At 38.9% G+C, this 13851-nt stretch overlaps 1 protein-coding gene across 1 annotated transcript in view; it reads right to left on the bottom strand.

The window, feature by feature from the left end:
• LOC144372805 (transport and Golgi organization protein 1 homolog) overlaps positions 1-13851 on the bottom strand; it is a 173988-nt gene that overhangs the window by 42852 nt on the left and 117285 nt on the right. The window contains exon 9 of the mRNA XM_078036047.1: positions 4796-4929. Within this exon, the coding sequence (XP_077892173.1) occupies positions 4796-4924 (129 nt within the window). The 5' untranslated portion in view covers positions 4925-4929. The remainder of the gene's footprint in view (positions 1-4795; positions 4930-13851) is intronic.

Raw genomic sequence — 13851 nt, 5'->3', positions numbered from 1 at the left:
AGTAAAAAAAAATATAACCCATGAAAATGGGAAGATAAAAAGATAAAAGATTTAGATAAAGAAGATTAAAAATTTGAAGTGGAAAACTTCAAAAAAAGAAGTACAAAAAGGTAAAAAAAAAAGAGAGAAGATGTAGAAAGATAAAGATATAGGAAGATAAAAAGATGTAGAAAGACAAGAATTTTATACCCACAAAATAGGAAACGAAAGAAAACTAGGAGAGAAGAAAGCAACTAAGGGTAAATATAAAAACCTTAGAAGAAAACTAGAAGATAGAAATAAGATAGAAAATGGTTAAAAATGTCAAGTAAAGGTATATCAGATAGAAAATACAAAGGGCTAAGACAACTATGGTTTCAAACCACATCTAAAAATTAAAAGGACTAAAGTAATTCTAAAAACTAAGGCAAAATGCTTTTGAAAGACTTAAATTTAAAAGGATCTTAAAGGGGTATATATCCCCCAAAGATAAACTTAAAATAACCCTTTTTTTACTCTAAACTTTTTAAATTTGGATTCATCAGGACTTAATGCTGCGGAAAGACATATGTATCCAAAAAATGTACATAAGCCTAAGGTACTTTGGAAAGATATTCTAACAGGACATTGGAAAGCTCCTGACCCAGTGTTTGTCTGGAGTCGGGGTTCTGTTTTTGTGTTTCCACAGCGAGAACAGCAGCCGATTTAGATTCCAGAGACACTAACTAAAACAATTTCTACAGACCAAAAAGAAGATAATTTGACTCAAATCCATAACAGCTGATATCCAGAGCTCCAGCCTGGCTATTCTTACATCTGCGACAGTGATTAACCACGGTGCCTTTTTTCAATATCTATTTTATTATTGCATTTTTCCCACATCATAAAGTTCTATTTTATTTTTTGAGCTCATACAAACCTAGGTTAATGTTTTTCTGATCAGCTTTGTTTTTTGACTGTGTTTTATTTTTTGACTGTGGAGTTTTTAAACATTGCAATGGAGATTTTACCTAGGTAAAGCTACAAGGCTGTTATTGTCTTATGTGTTGTATGTTATGAGTGCACTGTTTTGTGTTGCATGTCAGTATGTGTGTATGTCCATATTTTTATATGAGGAGCGCTCATGAAAAAATGGATCCGAATTTTCTTTTTTTTTATTCACGTGATTTAAGTGGTTTAATCTAAATTAGGTAAACAGCTGTTAATGATTGTTTTCAAAGGTGGTTAACAGATCTGTTTGCTTACTATTGTTTTTAAAGGTGATTAACAGATCTGTTTGTTTACTTTCACTTTTCCTTTTCATTATATTTAATAATTCTGTTCAGGATAATGTCTCTTTAACATCATTGCCAGAATTCCCATCTCCATCCCAGTGCCAGTGAAGACTAAGAAAACCAAACTACAGCTTCTATGATAGCTATCACAGTAAACTGTATAAACTGATGCATCAATGAATATAACTCAACAAGTAATGCTCAATCAAGGACTTGATTTACTTTGGGAGGAAATGGACATATTGATAGATTCCTCCGATTTGAACTGCTTGCAGAACTTGCTTGGACTATATATGAGTTGCATGCATTGTGAACTATCATCTGGTACAGCGAATTGTGGTACTGCTGGCATATCCTTGCTGATGGTGTCACCAGTGATGCAATTTCCTTGCCAGCGCACCCCATGTTAATTGTGGTAATGCTGGCATCTTTGCTGATGGTGTCACCAGTGACATAATTTTTCCAAAGGAGCCGTCAATTGGCTTGGTGTCGTGGCATTTCTGTATCCTCCTCCCTTCTACTAGTGATGGTCTAAAATTTGGGGGCCAACAGAGGTGAGGCAAGAACCTCACCCCCCCACACACACTGGTGCTTAAGGCCTATCCACAAGCATGGCTGAATGCTGGACCGGTAGTCAGTGACGGGTTGATCTGGTTGCAGTGGATTCAACCCAAGACAGGAAACTGACGTCTAAAGGTCAGTTCTCCCATGACAGGTAAGAACCATATGTTGAATTGGACAACCTACCAGGCACGGTCCTTTAGCCACATTGCTTGTTGTTTAATTAATCAGAAGGGGGGAGAAAATTAATGCTGCAGTCTTGGCTGGGCACAGAATCAGGAGGCACTCATAGCCTTGTAGATTCAAACAGCAATTCTTTATTCCCGACTCACACCGCCTCCACACAGGTTCAGGGGCAATCCAATCTCCCAAACAATTCACCTCCTAAAAACTTTTTCTCCAGGAGAACTCAGGCTGCAGGCACGCCCTACTCCCAGCAGCAATAATCTTCAACCTCCAACTTCTCTAAAACTCCTTTTGTCTTAAACCGGAAACACCCTAAGGAGTGGGACACTTCCTCAAACCTGATCAGCTCTAAACCAGGATCCGCCTTGGTCCTTGAGCAAGGTCATCTTACATGCAATGTCAACAGCAAAATCCATTTAACATGGGGTACGCTGGCAAGGAAAATTTGAAGCGTCATTCCTACTTGACAATGGCACTCAGCAGGGAAGAAAATAAAATTACAATATAATGCATATGAAACCACATATCAAGCTTCAGTTTCACCCAAAATAAATCCTCTGCAGAAAAGAACCCCATTTATTTTCAGCACCAACATTTAAATTATATGAAGTTACATAAAGTGTACAAAAGGTATATAAAGTTCCCCTTGAGAAAGACACTCCTATTACTAACTACTGACTAAAAGGAACAGAAGATTCTTGCCAATAATTAAAGGAAACTGATAGGCAAATCAAATGCCCAAAAAAGAAAATTAAAAAAGGCATCTTATCACTACCTCTAAAATATCCCCATTCATGAATGTTCTTGTTATATCTAGAAACCATCTGAGAACCAGTATTAGTGGTAGAATACTGCCATGAAGATTAGATAAGACGGAGCAGATAAAGTCTGAGACTCTAGAAAACCAACAACATTGCAGAATGAAAACTGAAAACTCAAAAGGAGAATCATTTTGAAAACTAAAGAGTTTTTAATTTCTTAAGTATAACACTTATAACATGAGAGGTGAGTCTGAGGGGAAATACACTTTTCCCTTCTGATGAAAATTCTATTAAGGTTAAATTTGGAAAAGGGAAAGAAACCAGAGATGTATGGAGAAAGGGAACACATTTATCTCTTCTTAATCTGTGTCAAATGAGACCATAGATTATATAAAGCTCCATAATTACACACTGGGTGGTATCCCATTTCTTGTGATATGAAAAAAAAAATGATGCAGAATCATGGAGGCTCATGACTGGAAATAATTTTTATATCTAATTTTGCTTCCATACATCATCCCTGCCAAGGTGCTATTGATTTGATTTGTGGGTGGGGAGCCAAGAACTGCCACAAGAGAACAAATTCTGCATAAGCTACTATCAGAACAAATGTACTTAAGTGCCACTGCCCTGAAAGGAAATATTCGAAAGGAAGATGGATTAGACAGGGGTCCTTTCCTAACTGAGTTTTTCATTTTATATGGAGCTAAGATAAAACACAACCTGACTGAAGGCAAAGAAGACAAATGAATGCCAGAGGAGCAATGCAAACAAGGTGCCACCCAAACACTCATCAGTCGGCAAAGATCCTTTCTGGTCAGGTGCTGAAAGCAGGGCTCCTCAGGAAGACAGGATGAGTGCTGCCACCCAGAATGGCAAGAGTCCTAGGGATGAACAGAGTTAACAGGCTACAATGTGAGAGGAGACAATGCAAATCAAGCCCATTTATCCAAAAGCTCAAAGAAGGAAAGAAAGACGACTACTACATGAAAAATGCCACTTAGGTACATGGAAAAACAGTTCCAAGTTTAAAGGTTACCAATCCTATTTGGTATACTTGAAAGAAACAATAGATGGTTCTTTATATGGAGTACTGCAACTGGGACTCTGTCTAAATATAAAGTTTGTACCTAGAGGCACCATGTTTCAAGATCATTCCCTAAGAGTCAGAAATGGCAACAAAATGAAACTAGTTTTCCATAGGGATTACTCTTATTTTCTGTCTTATTTTCTGCTGTGTGGTGTTTTATTTACGGTGAGAACTTTCAAGGATGCAACCCGGAATGTCTCTAAACTGGAACATTCCTACAGTCATCAAAGACCCTTGCTACTATTTTACGTAAACAATCCACATATCACATTTTTTTAAATGAAAAGGACAATACTCATAAGCCACTAGGAGGACACTCCTAGTGAATCTCCCCATTTAAAATATCAAAGCATGATATAAACAATGTCATGTCTTTCATCAGAAGATCCATACAACTGGCTGGAAGTAGAACCCCTGGGGGAACCTTCAGGCATAGAATATAGGAAAAGCAGGAAATGGATGACCCAGAAGTTGCAAAAAAGAAAAAAAGGGGGGAAAAAAGCACACAATGAACATAGTATTCTGCTTTTTTAGAGTAAAAACAGCACAAATGATTAGGTAAAATACACAAAAAAATCAACTTTAAATATGCATGCCTGAGTTACTATCTCAGACTTAATTTACAGGATTAACTCTAATGTCCATGAATCCTTCACTTTTGAAGCAGCAAAGCTAAGAATTGTCAGGTTTTCACCATGACGACCTTTATGATGTGTAGAGCCTTCTGGAACTTGATGTGAGGGGTAGCAACCACAACCAGTTCAGTTTTGTTTCAGAAAGTCTCCTGACTTTCTATGCTGTGCCAGGCCTAAGGTGTGTTAGGAGCACAGGGCCTGGCAAAGAGGTCAGGTTAACTCTACAAAGACCCCAAGAAATCAGTCATTTAAATCTACACTGCTACCCATCAAAAGTAAGAATATAACACCTGTCAAACTTTTACTTACACTTCCGGCCCAAAGTTCTGGTGATACCTCTGCAAGTTTATAGTAGACAAATACAGGGTCACCTTTTTTAAAATTTACAAAACGACAATCTGGTCCTGTGAAATCTTCAACAGCTTCACCTCGATACATTAAGACTGTATATGAACATTGAAAAAAGAAAAAACAAACATTAGGATTTGATTTTTCACAGTCCATATTGACTCATCAGGAAATATGAATCCCACTATGAACAAAAATCAAGTTTTTCCAGTACTCTCTGGAATCACTTTTAATTCACCTGCTCAAAGTATCTAAAATCCTTAGATTTTATTGCTATACAATACAATATTCCCTGCAATTAGACGAGGGAAAAGGAAGCTTCTCTATTTTTCTCTGTGCTGAGAAATAAAAAGCAAAGTGGCTACCACCAACCATAGCTGGTTTCAGTGAAACTCTTGGTTCTTGCAGGCCTCAATTTTTTTCTGTTTCATAATCATAGAAAGCTTCATTTTGCAAATATGTAAATCCAAGTGTAGACATGGACAGGCTTAAGTATGGCTTCATGCAGAGGTAATAGGGAAGAGGTTAGAATATCCAGGAACCCCCAAGGGGTTAATTAACTTGAACTAACTGCTAAAAGACATTACCTTTAAGTGGCTGCAAGTGCTACCATGCAGCCGTAAACACTGTCAATTTCATTTGCAGCAGAGTTGCTGTCTCTGAGTTCAGGATCTGGGTAAATAACCAGGAAATATATTTTCTCTGAGCAAATATTGTTGACTATATCCAACATTAAGATTGTTTCAAAACATCCTCATTCGTATTTTTTTTAATAAACAAAATCAAAAGTGGGTATCCTATCTGACAAGGAACAAGTTTAACCATGAGAAAAGGTCAGGCAATACCTTCATGCTTAAAATGCAGGACTAGGATCACAATTGATCTAGAAACTGGTAGAAGCAACATTTTTCTTTTGGTTGACCAAATAGACAGTTTCTGATTTAAGATGAAATGGACAATAGATGTATGTAAAAAGCACAAAGAAATTGAAATAACACTTTTTCTAAAAGCCAATTAGCAGTAAAATACACAAGAATGTTTGTTTTATAAAAATATATGTCTGAGGAACAAACACAGATTTGGAGAGGGTAACTTGTTTTTTTGAAGCTAAAATAGGACTATTTTCAGAACTGTCAGCATCCTAATTCATATATAATTAAGAGGCCAAGTTGAAGGTGAGAGACACTTTAAGGTGGGGAATTCTCATCACAAGTGGAAATGGCAATGTTTCTCTTGTTCCCCCTTAGGTCATAGAGGATTTATAAATCAGTAATATATTAGGTGACAACATAATGCATACTATGGAGCACCTATTAAGTTTTTTTTTTTTTGGAGCACTTATTTGGAAGGCACACAAGGACACCTTACATACACACCTCACTACTTCCTACAACACAACACAGACCCACCTGTTGTTTTTGGTCACATCTGTTTGGACACAGGCCATTTCTCAAGTTATGTTACCCCACTGAACCTAACCAACACCATGTCTTAGTACTGACGAAGCATCAGTGATGAGATTGTCCAGGTATCCCACGTAGGATAGCGCTCAATAGCAAAGAATAGCAAAAATGAAAGAAAATATCATGGCAGCTGCTTTGCTTCTCTGAGTGTTTATTTATTCCAGCCTTAGGGTTACCTCTAGGAATTTCTTAACATATATTGGAGACATCTTTTTTCTTTATTGGAGTGGAACAAACAATTCAAATTACAAAATTTGGTTTTGGTAACACCAATTTAGGCATAAAGAGCTCAATGGTAAACTTCTTGGCCTTTTTAGCATGAATATTTTAAAATATGTACTGCTTACAATTTATGGACAACACGGTCATCAAGTTGCAAGGTTACTAGAAACCAAGCGGGAGTCCATAAGAAGTATTCTGGGCCAGTAAATATATAGAGGAAAGAGGTTCCAACAACACTAGTGACTGAGTCTAAAACTGAATTGGCTTATAAAAATCTTGGAGTATTTATTATTGTTATTGCAACAAACCTCTTCATCTGAATCTGAATGGCTACATCCTCCCCACTGCCCACCTCCAATCCAGGACTGGGAAGCAATTCTGTCCGATTCCTGCGCACAGAAGAGGCTGCAGTTCCCAGGTGGCTGGTGCAGATCCTTGGCCTCTTTCAAAAGCAAAAGATTATTGGCCCACCTGCTACCCTACCTCAAATATCAAGGGAGGCTTCTATGCACAGAAATGACAGGATTGAAGCAGAGTCAGGGCCGAGACCTCGGAACACATTGCGTGCCTGGACTCGGTGCTCTTCCCAAGCCTAAACTCTAGTCCCTGTTAAAAGGCAAAACCAGCCCAATCCCCAGTGCAGCAAAAGGACAAAGGGGCCAGTGAGCCTTTCCCAAGGAGCCCCACCATCAACCTGCCGCGGGAATTAGGGCCACCGAGCCCTGGAGAGCATCTGCCCTGATACTGCACCGGCCCAGGTCCCTGTAGAGGGGGCAGAAAAGCGCTCTGCTACAGCGTGGGCACAACCCCATCACCCACTGAGATCCTAGTCGAATCCTGGAAGGGAATAAACTGAGAGCTGTCCCTGGGGAATCGTGTTTCCCAACCCCCGCCTCAGTAAGTAGAGAAAAATAAAACGCTGGCAACAAGTGGGAGTCGAAGCCCCCCACAACCCGAGCAGGCTGGCTGGGGCGCCAGCAGAGCCAGAGGGGACACACGCAGGGTCCCGAGGCTCTGTCACTCCTGCTCCCCACCCGTCATCCTGCGACCCCCCTCACCCAGCCCTCGGGGCTGGGGACCGGGAGATCGGAGCCCCATGCGGCCCCAAAGAGCCACAGTGGAGACCCTGGGCTGCCCACCCGCCTGCGCACTCACTGCTGCATTTGTCGTCTGCACAGAGTTTGTGTTTCGACCAGCGCTGGCCGGTGTTTGGGTCCGGTTGGCCCGGCACTCGCCAGTTCGGCCGCAGCACGAACAGCCAGAAGAGCACCATGAACAGCCAGAAGACCAGCACCTGCGCCACAGCCATGTTGTGGTCACCTGGGTGAGCCGGTGAAGTAGGCTGCGGCGGGCGTCTGTGGGCGCGTAGGAGGTGGGGCTCAGGGGGCGTGTGGGTAGCCAAGCGCAGAGGGGTGGCGCCCGGGAAGGCTTAAGCCTTTCCCGGGTGACACTTCAGCAGGGATATCTGGGGGTCGGTCCACAGACTCTACTGGAGAACACACGGAGCTGGAGCTCCGTCCTTCTCTAGTCCAGACCTTCTCCTCAACTGAAGACCTTCTCCTCTAGTCGCTGCCTTGGCAACTAGGACTCTCCTTCTCGTCCAATCACCTGCCTTTGCTTCTGTGCCCTCACAAGCGACCCTCCACATGATTCTAGTAGTCACCCACCCATCCCCCCCCCTGCCAACTGGTCCTTTCTGGCTTTCCTCAACGTCTCATTTCTGGTTCATCCTGAACTAGCCCACTCCACCATCACTCCCATCCCCATTCCTGGTCTGGTACCTCCTTTTCTGAACTACCAAATCCCACCCCTGACTTGTCACAGCTAGTCTATGGTTCCAGGCTCCCTCCCCTTCAAACTCCTAGAGGTTCCTTGAAGCCCCACCCCAAGATCCCTCTGATTAGGAAAGGGGAAGGTGAATGGAACTGTGAGTGAGGGTGTAAACTGGAGACAGTGGCCTGCTTTTTTTTAAGGCGGGGACAGGTGGGGGCAGAGAGATGGACATTAGTCTTCAGGCTAAGATCTTGAGATTCTTATCTTTATCCGTAAGGGAAGAAATTATTTAATTCAAAAGCATATTTTTAACTCTCATTTTGTGCTACCATTCATGCCAGACGCTGGACAAAGCCCTAGCATGGTGTGGGAGTGAATGAAAATCAAAAGACAAGATATCTGGTCCTGGTCCAAAAAAGTCCACAACTTAGTGGGAACCAACTGACAAAACCGATTGTCAGAGAAGAAAGCTAGTAGCTAACATTTCTTGAATGCTTTCTTTATGTCCAGTTGTTATTCTGAAGGTTTTATACATATCAATTCATTTAATCTTCATAACAACAGTACCTTACAGTAGTAGTAGGTCCTATTCCAATCCTTATTTTAGAGTAAATTGAGGCAGTCACACATCCAGTGAGTAATGGAGCTAAGTATCAAGCCCAAGGAGTAGACTCCTTTTCATCACAACCTATCAACTAACAAGCAATTGTACTTTCTGACAAGAGGAGCAAAATCTGATTTAAATCATAATATAGCTGAATTACTGATATGTACAGTTAAGGGGGGAAAGGCACAAGCTAGCCAGCCCAAGGAAGAGTGTCTGCAATGCTCCCATCCTGGGTGGAGCCATTCTCGTTTGTCTGTGACCAAGGGCTTGTTACTATAGTCTCTGCTAAGGTTATTCATCAACCTCCAACAATGAACCCATCAGTTGTTTCTCCAAATTAACTGAATCTTTAAAACTTAGAAAAAAGAATGTATTCCACCATGTTCATAATGTTAAATAAAGAAAACGATGGGAAAAAAAGGTGTGCACAAACATTTGTCTACAGGGGCCATGAGAGGTCCCCATTGGTCCAGTGTACTTCTGCACTTTCTGGAGAACCAGTGGATCATACAGAGAAACTGTCTATCTGAGTCATTCTTCATTTCTTTTCTACCATGTATTTATTATGTTATAAAATGTATCTAGTAGGCATCTCTAACAACATGTTGAAAACTGAACTCATTTTTCTCTCAAAATCTGCTTTCAGTCTTCCCTATCTCAGAAATAAGAATGACAATTTAATTCCCATTATCCAGGTGCTCAAAGCCCAAAACTTACAAACCACCTTTGATCTCTTTTCTCTCACATTCCAACTCCAGTCCATTAGACAATATTATGTCTTTATTTTTATAATTTTATTGAGATATAGTTGACCTACAATAAATTGCACATTTAAGGTGTACGATTTGATAAGTTTTGACATGAATATACCCATGAGACTATCACCAAAATCAAAAAAGTATTTCATCCTTCTTTGTAATCCCTCCCCTCTCCTTTTCTGGGCTGTCTCCAAACATCTCCTGTCATCATAGATTGTTTTGCATTTTCTAGAATTTGATATAAATTATAAAGCATTTTATTTATTTATTTTTCTGACTTCCTTCTTTCCAAATAAGCATTTGAAACATGCCCAGAATCTGACCACTCCTCTGCATCTGCTAAGCCAATATACAGGCCAAACCCACATCATAAGTCAACTGAATGATTCCCATAGCCTTCTTCTGTCCTTGCTTCTGCCCTCATTTTCCCCAATATCTATTGTCCTGATGGCAACTAGAGTGATATTCTTCAATATAAATTTGATTGTGTCTCTCTGCTCAAAATCTTCCTATAGCTTCCCATTTCCAAATAAAAGGCAATGACTTTAGCCAGGCCTGGTCGTACTCATCTGTAATCCCAGCAGCTCAGGAGGCTGTCAGGAGGATCCTGAGTTCAAAGCCAGCCTCAGAAATGTAGTGAGTCCCTAAGAAACTCAGTGAGACCCTATCTCTAAATAAAATATTTTAAAAAGGACTGTGGGTGTTGCTCAGTGTTTAAGTGCCCCTGGGGGTTCAATCTCTGGTATCAGGAAAAAAAAAAAGCCATGACTTTATTATGGATTGCCCTGCCTTATTATGGACTGTTCTTATTCAATGTGACTCCTCTCATCTTCTCCCCATTTCCTAACATTCTTCTCTTGTCTGTTAGTTCCATTTAAATACACCAATCCCACCCCTGCTTCAGAGCATTTACACTTGCAACTTTGCCTCAACCTTAACTGCCCAAATCATCTAACTAGCTAACTACCCCCTCACTTTATCATGTCTCTGTAACAGTGGCATTTCATGTGATAAAGACTTTTCCTGGCCATCCTACACAAAATATAGCCTCTTGTCATGACTATCAAGCCCATTACCCTGCCTTTCTTTCTCTTCAGACTTGCCTTACCACTTTAGACTTCTCTTACCACTTGCCTTACATTTGTTTATCTACTTGACTGCTCTGACCCAACCTCAAACACAATTTCCAACAGGAGCAGAAAATTAGTTATTTTGTTCACTACTGTTACATCAGTGACTAGGGAAATGCCTAGAATGTATGAGAGAGTTAACAAATGATTTGATGGATAAACTCATGGTTCCAATAATATTATAAATATACTACACTATTAACCTAAACACATATATTAACTATTAAGCCCCCATATATAAATAGTACTGAGAGGAAATAAGCTATGAGAACAAGGCATTTAAGGTCCACCTCTCAGCAGCATGCATCCTCAACTCCAGGAATGTACCCCTGAATGTGTTTGTTGAATAAAAACATACTTGTGTGGAGAGTAGTTGTTTGGTTACATGATACTGGAATATTTAAGTAGATCTTTTAAAACTAGTTTTAATTTTTTCTTATTATAGAATATGGTATGTTTTAGATTTTTTCTTATTGTAGAATAGAAATTAATGATAATTCATTGGTGGAAAAATCAGAAGAGCAAAATGATCTAATTGCATATTACCTTCTTGATATTTACTTTGACTCATAATCAGATATACTTTTATATGCATAGTCAGTGCTTCCAGTTACTGAAGAACTAGCTGCTTAGTTTGTAGAGTTTTCAATATTTTGATTTATCAGTATTATTTTTTAAACTTATTGCCTTAAAGACATATTAACTAGTCTGGTGGATAATGAGAAGAAAATTTCTCAACTGGCCACAATAAGGTAGTGGTAGTTCTTTCTACCAGGATACATACAATTAGTGGATGAATCAGCATTCACTTTTACTCATAGCATTTAAATATGTGGCATTGATGTTTAACATGTTTAATATAAGGTTATATTAAAAACCTTCAGAAAAGGAACAGGATAGAATGTGGTGGTGATTGTTGGCATGGAGATAAATAATCTCAAGTGAATTATTCTTTAATACCTCAAAGGGAATTCTTACGGGGTAAGGGTTGAGTAATTGTTAAAGATAAATGTGACCAGTTTGGGTTGAGGGGACATAAAATTCTAAGATATGAAGGGTTCCTAATGTCAGAGTACAATCTAAATGAGACAAGAAAAACATATCTGAAACAAATAATTGGCAGCATAATAACATATACCATTGGAAATTTGTGAAGGCACTTGCCTAGGAGCATTCAGTAGGCCTACCGCTGCTGTTACCAGGAAGAACCTCATCTATTGTAAATGATGTGCCAGAGAATAGTGTTAAACATTTATGGAAGACTAAATCTCTCCAAGAGGGGCAACAGATTTACCCTCGCATATGAAACATTGGAAAAAAAAGTGGACAAAATACAAACAACAGTTCTCAGATATTAGATAATAAGCAGCATAAGAGTGACCTCTAAGATAAAGTTAGGCATGAGAGATGAGTGCTAGGATTATCCCAATTTACTCCCTGGAAAGAATTTTTCAGGCCACACCCAGAGAAGGGAAACTCAAATAGAAAATCTCCTGAGTTGAAGAGATGGATTTTAAAGTCTGAAAAGACCGATGCAGCTAGAAGTCCCAGAGCAGAATAAAGGAGACAGTAGAGAACTGCAGAGGCAGGGAGAGTGTGTACATGCACTAGCTCTCTAGACATCTATGGAGGGTTCCCCTGAAGTCTGCGGCTATGTAACAGTGGGCTCACATGTAAGGCCAGAGAAAGAACCTTCAGAAAGGAACAGAATGGAAGGTGGTGGTGATTGTTGGCATGCAGATCAATTTTTGTAATCACCAGCTAGAATGGAAAATCTATAATAAAAGGGCATCAAGTAACATAGTCAGTAAAAGGGACAAAATAGCCCAAGATTTAAGGTAACTCCTGTCTAGCAGAATCTTAAAAAGATAAAAATGTTTCCAAGATAGTTCAGAAAAAAAGCTGTACACAGCTCAAGAATATTTAAAAGAATACAAAATGTTTCCAAGATAGTTCAGCAAAAAGCTGTACACAGCTCAAGAATATTTAAAAGAATACAAAATATCCAGTACTGAACAAGGTAAATTCACAATGTTTGGAATCCAATAAAAATGTATGAGGCATGCAAAGAGCGAGGAAAATATAACCCATGTTGAAAAGAAAATTAATAAAAATGATCACTAATTACACTGTGATAGAGTTATTATACAAGGAAATTAATACAGTTGTATACCATATGTTCAAGATGCTATGGAAAAGCATAAGCATGTAAAGGAGAAAAAGAAGATATAAAAATGTCTGAATTAGATAAAATTAGATAAAATCAGATAAAACAATGGCTAAGGTGAAAATTACACTGAATGAGATTAACAGCAGATTCAACATTGAAGAAGTCAATATCAGCAAACTGAATATGCAGTGATAAAGACTCCAAAATCAAACACAGAGAAAGAGACTGAATTGAACAAAGCATCAGTATGCACAGCTTCAACCAGTCCAATATATATGTTACGGTAGTTCCTAAAAGAGGTGGGAAAAACACATTTGAAGAAATAATAAATAAAAATGTTCTATATCTGATGAACACTCAGATTCAAAAAGCTCAATGAATAAGAAAAATGATAAAGATGACACAAATTTACACTAAATGCTTAAAACCAGTGCTAAGAAAAAAATTGAAAAGCATCTACAGAAAACAGATACCATTATGTACAAAGGAGTGAAACTAAAATGTCAAAATTCATTCAAGAACCATGCAAACCAGAAAACAGTACATCAACATTTTCAAGTTCTGAAAGAAAAAAAACTGATATCCTAGAATTGCATTCCAAATGAAAATATATTTCAAAATGATATAGTCTTTAATGCAAAAGAATTAAGTTAAGCCCTACCCCACATAAAAATTACCTCAAAATGGACCACAGACATAAATGTAAGAATTCAAAATGGACAACACATATATATGTAAGAACCAAAACTAAATGTAAGAAAGCATAGGTAAGTCTTGGGGTAGACAATGACTTTGTATTTAAGACACCAAAGGCCCAAGCACCAAAAGAAAAAATAATAAAGTAATGAACTTCATCAAATTTAAAACTTTTAAAGGCTACCATCGAAGAAAGTG

Source organism: Ictidomys tridecemlineatus, unplaced genomic scaffold (genome assembly GCF_052094955.1).
Source record: "Ictidomys tridecemlineatus isolate mIctTri1 unplaced genomic scaffold, mIctTri1.hap1 Scaffold_164, whole genome shotgun sequence".
NCBI classification, from domain to species: domain Eukaryota; kingdom Metazoa; phylum Chordata; class Mammalia; order Rodentia; family Sciuridae; genus Ictidomys; species Ictidomys tridecemlineatus.
This window is presented reverse-complemented; position numbering and strand designations above follow the sequence as displayed.